Genomic DNA, 11,701 nt, shown 5'->3' on the forward strand with positions numbered 1-11,701 from the left:
AGGTGGTTGGTGGTGGTCCAGGTGGTTGGAACATCATCACATAATATTTAAATAATTTGGGGTCTAGATTTAAATTTTATTTAATTATGGGATTGACAATATATAAAAAGATATGAATGTCTTTTAATAACTCCGGGCCTAGATTTAAACTTCTTTTAATTAAGGGCCTCATATTACGGGCCATCCATGGATTGGGCCTGAGCCTCATTTTCCCTTTTTATAAACAAAAGAAGGATGTGAAATTTAATCCACGTGTTGCACTGGTACCTCGTAGGGCAACTGGGAAGAACCTCTCCATACTGTAGTTTCTTTGTTTCTTTTTGAACCATAATATTGGGCATACCAAAATCTTCCAAGGCATACTGAATGAAGACAAAAAAGGTTGTGAAATAGCAAAATCAGGTAACCCCTTAACCCAAATTTTTTTTAATGGTAAATCTGCCCTTTACTTATTAGTGTTATTAATCTTGATTAGTGATTAAATATTTTGTTTAGTGATTAAAATAATTTTCAGAATTATAAGAGTTGTTTAGATGAAAAATTTGGGGAAAAAAAATCAAAGTTTTGGTTTGGTTAAGAAGGAGAGAAGGAGAAAGTGAGAAAATTCTAATTCTTGATTCAATGGAGGATGAGGAGTGTCATATATCATCTAAAAAACCTAGGAAAATACACATCAACTACAACAATGATTCCCAAATGGTTGATTTCCTAGATTACGAGAATGATTCAATGGAGGATGAAAAGGTTCGGCTTACATTTATGAGCCGAACCGATCCCTTTATGAATAGTTCGGCTAGCTGAAACTGTTTAGGTATGCGCCGAACATTTGCTAGACACTAGTTCGGCTTGTATAAAATTTTCCTAGAAAGCCGAACCTATTCCTGAGAGTTCTGGAATAAAAAATGTTAATGGTTCAGCTTATATAATGAAAATCGTATCAGCCGAACTGTTCATATACACTTTCAGGCTGAAAATTTGAAGAACCGTTCGGCTCAAAAACAACAACATTATGCGCCGACCCTAGGTTCGGCTCACAACGCAACTAAATTATGCGCCGAACCTAGGTTCGGCTCACAACTCACCTAAATTATGCGCCGAACCTTGATCTGAAACCTGGATATTGACAACTAATGAACAGTTCGGCAAGCTGAAAGTGTTATTGTTATGAGCCGAACCAACTAGTTCGGCTTGTTTAAAAATATCATAATGAGCCGAACCTAGTCCTGTGTGATCTGAAAGAAAAATTATGTGAGGTTCGGCTCATAGATGTAAGCCGAACTGTTCATCAATGGGTTGGTTTGGCTCATAGATGTAAGCCGAACCTATTCCTGAGAGTTCAGGAATAAAAAATGTTAATGGTTCAGCTTATATAATGAAAATCATAGATTTTAAACCATTAAAATCAAGTAGATTTTATCTTCATCTTCAAGAGAATGAAAATACGAAGATAACGCAAAAAGAATGAGGCCATTCCGACATTGGACGAAGAAGTTATGATCAAAACAAGATCGAAAGAATTCAGTCTACAGCGGGAAGTTCGGCTGATAACTCATCAACACGAGTCAGCCGAACCTAAAGCGTATAAATCAATATTTTCGAAGTGTTTAAGGGTATATAGGTCATTCATACCCATTAGACACCCCTTATCAATACACCCTGGTTAGGAAAATGACTTTGTATGTCTATAAAGTTTTCGGTATGCCCAATATTATGGTTCTTCTTTTTGGCTTCTTGTGTCGATGGTTGTTTCTTATTGGAGTATAAGGGTTTTTGTCTGAAGAAGGGTTTTGGTCTGAAGACGGCGGTGTATTAGTCTTCTCTAGGGTTGTTCTAAGAGTGTTTTTGAGTCCTAATTTAAGGTTTTAGTTATTTATTCAAAATGCCGTCAGCTCAAAAGAACAAGTCTCATAAATCGAGCAAATCATCTCGTAATAGCCTTCGTAAAAAGTCTGGAATTGGTTGGTTCACCTCTATCTCCTCAGTAGTATGATCTTCTCTTTTTTTTTCTCTCCCTTTGTTTTAACATTTCACATATTGGGATTCCAGATATTAAAGGGAACAGAATTGGGAAATCAGATCACCATGTCGGAAAAGGGTCTAAAGCTGCTCGATTTCATCACACCAAGATGGTAAATAAACAATTATTATTACTTCTTTTGATTGTGTTCCAATTGTTTAATTTTAATTTTTACTATTTTTTTGTCTTAATTCCCATTGTTTATTATTATCCTCAACTAATTAAAATAAAAAAAATTGCAATTCAATAGGTTCGATGTCAGAAAAGAGCTTCCCTATTGGAAGAGAAACGGGCTTCCATCGGTTCAGGAACTTCCCCTCTAGTTATTGTGAGTTTAATATATCATCATTATATATTTGTTACTGGTTCACGTTTAGGGTGATTCATAGATGGACAATTCCTCATGCGGCTGGTGGTATACAAACAGGTTCTTTTTGGACTTACTGCATCTGTAAATGTTAGAGGACTCAAAGAACAACTCATAAGATTACTATCTCCGGGAGACGCAAACAAAACTACTGTTGCTTCTCCACACTACAAAATCAGAGCAACTGTAAGCTAGCTATCTTTTTACTTCTGTCTCTCACTTCTATTTCTAGTTTGCTTATGTGTGGGCGAGTGTTATTATCATATGCTATGCCTACTTGGTCAGTTGAAATTTTACCATGATCTTAACTAAGTCTGATGATATCTAAAAAGAGTGGGAAGTCAAGTTTCTTACTCATCTCATAAGCTTTATTCAGCAATCACTGTTGAAAAAAACTGTATCTAACTTTGGTGAAATGTGATCGACCTCGTCTGGTAATATCTCTGTAGCCTTGCAACTCTTACTGGAGCTTATAAATTACCCTTCTCATCTTATGCTATCCTGTAGCTTGTGACTTCGGCATAGTTGACAGAAATTTCTGTAAGAGAGATAATTAAGGGGAAAATAACCACTAAAGCAAATCGTGCCACTGGAGAGATGTTTTGGATAATGTTTTTCAGTTTTACTTTTTGTATAGAACCCCACAAATAGCAAGTATAGTTAGTTCCTTCTGAGGGAAGTGTGGGAACAAGATGTATCCAGGGTACCGTTCCCTCAATCATATTTTTTTCATTTTTGTAGAAACAAGTATGCCTAGTTATGTATAACTTCTCAATTTTCCCGTATTACTGTATTCTCTATTTGTTTCTTTCAAAGGGGTTTTTACTAATATTAGCTGCTTAATATATTCCCTGTCACGGTTACCTACATTATTTCTGAAATTGTTCGTCTTGCAAAAGGTCTTGGAAGCACCCCATGGCGATTTATCAACTTGCATGGAACTCGCAAAGGTATTTGATCAGTGAGAAACGGCTTCAAAGTTCATAGAGTATTTAGTACATAGATGGATGACCTCTATCTGCATTTTATGTATTGGTCATAACGTTATGATCTTTGGTATCAGGTTGCAGATTTGATTGCTTTTGTAGCGTCAGCCCGCTCGTCGTCCAAAGAAGTCGATACTTGCTCTTATATTGATTCATTCGGAAGCCAATGCCTATCTGTCTTTAAAGCGCTTGGTTTGCCAAGCACCGCTGTTTTAATTCGTGTAAGTATTTTTGCCAGCTGCTTACAGGTTTCCAATTTGAAGGACTTGTATATTTGAAAACTGCAACTTTTTTTTTTAGGATCTATCTCTAGATCTCAAGAAAAGAAATGATATGAAGAAGACATGCATGTCCAGCCTCACATCTGAGTTTCCCGATTCTAAGTTCTATCCAGCAGATACAACAGAGGAGCTGCATAAGGTTGTACCATGTGTAACTGTGATGATTGTTATCGGATTTGATTGTGCTGTCGATAAATAAATCTTCATCCAGTTAAACTTTGTTTTTTTGTGCAATATTTTATTTTCTCTATCATTTGGCTGTAGTTCATGTGGCTCCTTAAGGAGCACCGGCTCACTGTACCTATTTGGCGAAGTCAACGCCCTTACCTTATTGCTCACGAGGTATGCGTAATCTCTTAAAAATTTCTTAACTTTTCGTTTTTGGTTTTTGCTTGTCGTCCATTTACAAAGGGTGTGGACCCTTCTTATTCCAGTTCTTTGTTTAAGTTCACAAATAGATAAAACATATCTAGTCTTCAGGAGATCTCATTTTAGTTATTCAATATGTGAGTATCTCGTCATGATCCACACCATCTTAAATCTCAACGTCAATGGCTCTTTTCATCTACAGTATTTGCTTTTGGCATTCTTATGTAAGTTTCCCATTGTGGTATTAGATTAGTGTTTGTCTTTCATTGAAAGACGATACTTAAGTTTGCTACTCTAATTTGTCAACATGTCATATGGAGAGGCTACAGAAATTGTTATTGGGATGGCGATGCATTCTTAGTTGTGTGCCACTTTGTAGTGGCTGTTTCACCTGTGTGATTAATTGATTGAGAGTACATCTTTGAAGGGTCTAAAGTTTTGGGCTTTGAAAATGCCACTTACATAGGGGTTGATATTCTATACACACATTCAGGCTGTGAATTGCTCGATTTCGCTTGGCCCCACTTTTGGTGAACGGGCTCTCTTTGCATTACATAGTTTCAGTTAGTTTTCTCTTTACAGTTCCGTCAACACTGACTCAAGATAGTACTAAAGATTTCAGAAGTAAACAAGTCGAACTTTTGCAAATCTTTAACATAGTTGTGTCTATGCGCCTCGTCATGGGGTATCATCTCAGGCTTCTGTAGTCATAACTAATCACTCCCTGCTCCTTCATTTGTACATTACTACGCTAAAGAGATCCAGATAAAAATGTGAGCTACATGTTCATTGTTATCTGCTGGATTTGGCGAGAGCATCCTGCTGATCCTGTTTACTTGATTCATTATGCGGTCTCACCCTATTCTGTTAAGCATTTTATGCTTGCTTACAAAAAGGAATTGTTGTTCCACATTCATGTAATGCCCTCATCTCTTATCTAAAATGCTTTGCATGTACAACCCAACTGCTTTAAGCTATTAATAGCAGGTTAAATTAATAACAAATTCCCAAGTGAACATGTCTCCTGTATTTACCTCAGATCAAAGTGTCATAATTATAGAGTGTTCTCCTTGTGAGTTTTGTGTAATTTTCTAATCTTTGTACTATAGTGTGTCCTTATGTATGCTTTTCATCTATTCTTTTCTCATATCATGCAATTGCTTGAAATTACGGGCTGCTGGTTATGTTGATTAGTAGTTCTTGATTAAACAATTTTAATAAATTGGAAAATTGTTGATATCGGATCTTTTTGTGCTGCTCTTGGCTTTGCTTCTTTACAGTGTGTTCAATTATCCTTCTGTAGGTTGATTTGATAGTCAATGATGGAAGTCCTGGACTCTTTACCCTTCTCCTCTCTGGGTATTTGCGAGCACATGACCTTTCAGTGAACCAATTGGTAACTTCTTGCTTCCTTTGAATTTGCTAAAAGGATAGATGTTCGTGTGCTTATCCATTATCTTTTGAGTTAGGTTCATGTGTCAGGTTCAGGTGACTTCCAGATGTCAAAGATAGATGTTCTCCAGGATCCCAATCCTTTGAAATCAGGGACAGGTCAGGATTTGATGGACTCAGATGAGCACCATGGTACACAGGTATTTAAATCTACTGGAGGTTAAAATTTTAGATGTCTTTTCTTAACTGTTCTCTTGAATTGACTAAATCTTGCTTTATCAAGCAAAAAAATAGAAGGTTAAATCTTACTTCAATTAATATCTCATGATAGAAAAGGGGTGGCTCCTAGTCTTGTTATTGTCTTATTAAACAATTTTTCTTTGTTTGGAGATGTTTTAGTTGGATAATTTATAGCATTGTATAATATCCCAAGTATCCATGATTTAGCGTTCCTTTTCCATCCCTTTGTAAGATATGCAGTTTCTATTTTGGATGGATGACATCTCTCTTTATATGCAGATCATTCACTCTTTATTTCCTGATCTGTCAAAGCAGCAGTCTTTAGTCATCGAAAATGATCCTAAACCTGATCCAGGGGAACAGGTAATCTTACAAATTTTCGTGCTCTTGCACTCTGGATACTTGCTCCCAGGTAAGTCCACTAACTACATGGTATTTGATATCAGACTTGGCCGACAGAGATGGAAATGACTAAAGCAGATGAGTATCAGAGACGAAGCATGATTAATACCTATAAGAACCAGGTTCTTGATTTGTTTGAATACATGCTGCACATCCAATTTATGCTTTCAATGCTTTCTGCTGTAGATGTGATTTTCTGAAAACATGTGTATCATTTGGCTGAAGCAGGCTACTGAATTTTTTGAGGGTAAAGATAACCAAGACTCAGGGAGTGATTGCTTCCACGTTGAAGACCAAGAGGATTATTCAGATGAAGATGTTGATGCTGATACTGTGATGGAGGTGAGTGATTTATGTAGCAGTACTATTAAGGTTTTATCAAAATCCTTTGCAGTTCCTCTTGTTTTCATTTTGTCCTTTTCGCTGCTCGTTGCTACAACTCCTATAGGCTAAAATACTTTCTCTATCTGGTTATGTAGAGAAATCAGGGTACGTGATTTTATTTGGAAGAACAGTTATGATGAATCCATTAAATAGTGATGCTGTCATTTTTTTCAACTGAAAGTCACACTTAGTCAGTAACATAATATATGTTTGTTATGCATTTCTGTATATATTTTGTTTAATTATGTTGGCTCTTCATATCTTGACTAGCGTAGTTGTATCATATATGTGTATGCTCCATATTATGATTGGGGGTATGTTGTTTGGGGAGAGGTGGTGGGATATTATCTCCCGCCAAATGATACCTCCTTACTGTTCAAAGCCCTAAATGGATAGCGCCAATACTTGGTGCATTTATCTCCCATATTTCTTGATTGGCAGGCCAAGCCCAGCCAGCTAACACCTTAGTCTGAGCGTATCTTAGCTCCACAAATCATTAAGGGGTAGTATTGAGCTCTTGGTCAGAGTTGCCAAGGAAAAACAGCTGTTTAGCTTGGTGGAGTCTCAGATGTCCGCTTCTTTTTTCTGCGCTAATGAGGGTGTTTATCTACCTTTATTAAAGTATTCTAATGCCTTCAAATTCATCAGGAGGATGAGGACATCACGAAGGAAATGATTCGAGATAAGATTCGGAAGATACATGATGCACAGGCAGAAGATGAAGGTACACCCTTTTTCGTTTCTGGCATTGAAATGTTACTGGTTCTTTTTTCCACACCTATATTATTCTGTTCCTATATGCAAGAACCACTCTCTTTAGCAACATCGATTATCATTGGAAAAGTTTGCGGTTATATAATTGACATTCGAGCCCTGTTAAATCTATAATGAGATCAGAACCACGGTGTAGGACGACCATCTGAACAAGTCTCCTTAGTTTGATCAGTTCAAACAGCTCTAATAGCTTAGGTTTCTATTTTCTGGTTGGTGTTTAATTAGGACTTCGAGTTCTAGTTTACTTTCTGTGTGAGATTATTTCCTTTTCCTAGTCCTTTTCGGAAATAAATTTTCCTTCTGAGTTTCTAAGTTCCATTAGTTTTGAATCTGTGATTGCCTTTTCATGGCCAAATTGTTTTAGATACTCTTTATATAAAAACGTACAAGCAAGCCTTGGAGTCTGTTTGTGAAGATTTCTGGAAGGTTCAGCTCTTCTTTCCATGTGCAGAACTGCCACCTATTTAAGAACCTTTCAGTCTCTTGTTAGCATGTTTAATTGTATCTCTTCTTCCTTCTGCTCTGTAATTCTAACTCACTCAATTTAAGTAGAAATATTTGCCTCTGTTAAAACAAAGCTCACCGGACAAGGCAAGCACTAGACATGAACTCAACATGGTTGCATTAGATACATAGATAACTAACATAAAGTCGCTGCACTGCGCTCATAGACTTTAGGTTGATCACACATAGATTACTAGCATATGTAATCAGAAGCTGGCTTAACTGTCATGTTTACTTCTTGTCGTCGCAGAATACCCAGATGAAGTGGATACCCCTTTAGATGTTTTGGCTCGAGTGCGTTTTGGCAAGTACCAAGGTCTCAAATCTTTTCGAACTTCTGTGTGGAAAGACAAGGTCAGAATCTTTTTAGCCTAAGGTTATCTTTCTCTTGCAGGAATTAATTTTTGAACTTCAGTTATATGATTTTTAGTTTTTTATGAATGACAGAATCCTCCGCCTCGTGAATATGCTAGAATCTTTTCATTCCATAACTACAAGGCAACACAGAAATGTGTGCTTGAAAATGCCAGGGACATCGGGCAACGTACTTTGGATGAGTGCATTCCTGTTGGGTCTTACGCAAGGATTCATGTTAAGGACGTATCAGTTAGTGTTGCTTTAAGACTCTGCTCTTTGGTGAAGTCAAAGCCTGTGGTTGCCAGCGGGCTTTTGGAGCACGAGTCCAAGATGTCCGTTCTCCACTTTAGGTAAATTTTTTATTCGAATGCTATTTTATCAAAACCTCTCTCCCTCTAGGTGTGTTTTCACTGTTAATAGCTCTGCTCAGCATGCCGAAGAAATGTTAGCCTCTCTTCAGTTTTGAAGATTGAATAACACATGCTTTCTCATTGGCCCCTAAAAGAAACAATCAAGTCTTCATCCTGTGCATTAACTGTGTTCTTGTTCAGTTTATTTCATATCTTTATAAGGTTTGTTGAATATGCTAATTCATAAGAGATTTTTTTTTTAATGCAGCATAAAGAAACACAAGTCGTACCAATTTCCTATAAAAGGAAAGGAATCTCTTATTTTTCATGTTGGATTTAGGCAATTTGTTGCTAGGTAATTTCTTGACAGTTGAAGCATTCTTATTGTTCGTTATATATTGTTTGTTATTGTAATTGCAAGAATGTTGAAACAATGAGTCATGCAGGCCGATATTTTCTTCAGATAGCATAAACTCGCATCAGCACAAAATGGAAAAGTTTTTGCACGAAGGACGGTTTTCAATTGCTTCTGTATATGCACCAATTTCTTTTCCTCCTTCACCCTTAATAGCCTTAAAGAGGGGGCGGGATGGAGAAGTTGGCTTCCCTGCTGTTGCTGCTATAGGGTCACTAAAGAGTATCGATCCAGAGAGGATTATACTTAAGAAAATCACATTTACTGGGTGAGTTCTACTATTCAAAATATTCCCGACTGCTTGTAGTAACTTTTATTTGGAAAGTCAAGAATTTGAACTTATATCACCTGTAGTAATTCAACTAATTCTATATGATTTTCATTGTAGTTACCCTCGAAGGGTGTCTAAGCTAAAAGCTACAGTGCGCTATATGTTTCACGATCCCATAGATGTGTCATATTTTAAGGTATGTGAAGTTTACCATATGATGTTTTGTATTTTGTTTGTTAATTCTTACTCAAAGTTTTGTAAAGATGTGTATGGATGTTGATTCTTTCAATGTGGATGGTGAGTAGCGCTGCGAAATCTGGACAAAGAACGGTGTTCGTGGTAACATTAAAGAATCTGTTGGTACACATGGTAATTACCCAATTTCTTTTTAACAGTTAACGGTTTTGTTGTGAGATATTTAAGGCTTACAATAATCTGTTTTTTGCTGTGTTTTTTTCCAGGAACGATGAAGTGTACTTTCAATCGCAGTATTCAACAACACGACACTGTTTGCATGAGTTTATTTAAACGTGTATACCCCAAGTGGCCTGAGCAAAGATTTCCAATTCTTCTCGATGCTTGAGTGAGATGAAGGTTTCCTGATTCATGGGCAATGCCAACTATCGTTTAACTTATAATACCAACTCTAACTCTAGGCTAGGGATGTGTTTTATTTTTATCTTTTTGGGGAGATTTGTGCTTATTTGTGGGGCTTTTGTCGATGCTTTTCTCCCACATCTCTAGCTCTCTTAAGGCCTACCTGACGGACTTGTATTTCTGCTTTTACCTATATTAGGAGAAATGGTTTTTGCTTATTCAGCTGGGAAACAAGAAAGGGATGCCCTCTACTGCCAGCACTAAATTATGATCACCAATCTTGGCTTCCAATTGAATTTGGCTGTGGTTAGCTCTACTCTACAGAATTACAGTCATATTAAATGCATATATTCATGCAAGTCGTATTATGTAGCATAGCTTCGTACTATTTTTATGATGTATGATTTATATGATTTATATTAAATAGTCGCCTTGTCCCTCACCTCAAGTGTTTAGCCTCCCGGCTACCTCTCGCAAAAAGAACTTTTGCTCCCCCCTAGTGTTGTAGGTCGCATCTCCAAGAAATCAAATGTCTTCTCTACATGTCAAAAAGTAAAAAAAAACAAAATAAACTAAGCTGTCCTAAGAATTTTCGCCCAAAATCGGCGACTTTTTTGATGACATGATCTATTAATTCTGTCTTTTTTTTATAGAAAAGCTTAGGCCTATAAGGCACTTAAGACCCAAACATAGTTTTGGTGCTGGCATTGGTAGCATAAGTGCCACTTAACCTGCCAGCATTGTTTTTGCAAAAAAGAGCTAAATTGGAAGCATCCCTGTTTTGTTGTCTTTGGATGATGTTAAGATTCAATAAAACAAAAGATATTGGCTGAATACCCAAACTTGGACTATTTTCTTCTTCTTCTTCATCAGGACAGTTTCTTCTTTCGTGGTAGCTAATGTGAAATCTTCCTGTAACTGCTTCATGATAGAGTAATTTGAAACGAACTAGAATCTCCATTGCCTCGGCAGATATTGTAACGTTTGTGTGTTGCAATTCTTTGGCCCATTGGAAGGCTAGGTCTGCCCCTTCTGTTGCTCCCTCTGCTCCATAGTATCCTGGATGTCCTATGGTTCCAATGATGCTTCCTGCAAAATCTGTCATTATCAGAGCAGTGTAGTATAATAAGGTTGCAGAGTCTTGTAGTGTGCATATGTTGATATTATTTCCAAACTCCGCTGTAGTATTCAGAGTATAGGAATTAATATTATATTGAGATGTTGTATCAGTTTCCTCAGGCAAGAGAGGAAAACTGTTCACAATATTCCCATGCATATGATGAATTTTATTATGATTGCACAAGTGCTGCTTAATACAGAGAGAAGTTATTCCCGCATTAGGCTGAATTTGTTGGAAAATGAGATCACATCTCGCTTTCCAGATATACCAACATGTAGTTTCATAGATTTTGCAGTTAGAACTAGTAGTTCCAGGTTGAAACCAGGAATTCAACCAGTCAATGAAGATGGTATTCCATGAGCACATTTCCAGAGAAAAATTCTAATAACTGGTGCCACTTCCATGTTCCAGATAGCTGTCCAGTTTCCTGTAATTATGTCATTTCTGTAGAGGTTTTCAATTTTTGCGTTGTATAATTCCTTGGCAGAGAAAACACCTTTATCATTGAGATCCCATATTATTCTATCTTCTTCATTTGGGTGAGTCTGCAAATTGATAATCACTGCAGCCTTGTCATTGCTAAAATAGGTAAGTATTAGAGCTGCATTCCAAGTTCCATCTGGTAGAAGTAAGGACTCTAGCATTTCAATATGATGTGGGCAATTCTATGGTTTTGGATGTTTCAGAGAGGAGTTAGGAATCCAAATGTCTTCCCATATCTTTATCCTTTTCCCATTTCCAATTCTCCAGAGGCAGTGATGTTGTATGTTGTTGATGCCTTCTAGGATTCCTTTCCATACCCATGAATCTCCATCCTTAGATTTTGTATCCATGTTGAGTACATTCCTGCCTAAGAGATATTTGGCATCCATGAG

At 37.0% G+C, this 11,701-nt stretch overlaps 1 protein-coding gene across 4 annotated transcripts; it reads left to right on the forward strand.

Annotated features, from left to right (window-relative positions):
• The first annotated feature begins 1,736 nt into the window (after positions 1–1,736).
• LOC113322890 (pre-rRNA-processing protein TSR1 homolog) lies at positions 1,737–11,291 on the forward strand. 4 transcript variants are annotated; one of them, XM_026571071.1, is made up of 21 exons: positions 1,737–1,958; positions 2,047–2,129; positions 2,268–2,345; positions 2,445–2,570; positions 3,284–3,334; positions 3,448–3,591; positions 3,671–3,790; positions 3,916–3,993; positions 5,324–5,416; positions 5,490–5,612; positions 5,932–6,015; positions 6,099–6,176; positions 6,283–6,396; positions 7,087–7,162; positions 7,967–8,070; positions 8,164–8,423; positions 8,692–8,778; positions 8,870–9,106; positions 9,227–9,305; positions 9,415–9,478; positions 9,571–10,148. In XM_026571071.1, the coding sequence occupies exons 1-21, from the start codon at positions 1,880–1,882 to the stop codon at positions 9,690–9,692; spliced, it is 2,280 nt and encodes a 759-aa protein (XP_026426856.1). In that variant the 5' UTR covers positions 1,737–1,879; the 3' UTR covers positions 9,693–10,148. The 4 variants fall into 4 exon arrangements, with proteins under 4 accessions (XP_026426856.1, XP_026426857.1, XP_026426858.1 ...); XM_026571072.1 differs by having other exon boundaries at positions 9,227–9,292; XM_026571073.1 differs by lacking the exons at positions 9,415–9,478; positions 9,571–10,148 and adding an exon at positions 11,264–11,291 and having other exon boundaries at positions 9,227–9,292.
• Positions 11,292–11,701: the final 410 nt, after the last annotated feature.

Source organism: Papaver somniferum, chromosome 11 (genome assembly GCF_003573695.1).
Source record: "Papaver somniferum cultivar HN1 chromosome 11, ASM357369v1, whole genome shotgun sequence".
NCBI classification, from domain to species: domain Eukaryota; kingdom Viridiplantae; phylum Streptophyta; class Magnoliopsida; order Ranunculales; family Papaveraceae; genus Papaver; species Papaver somniferum.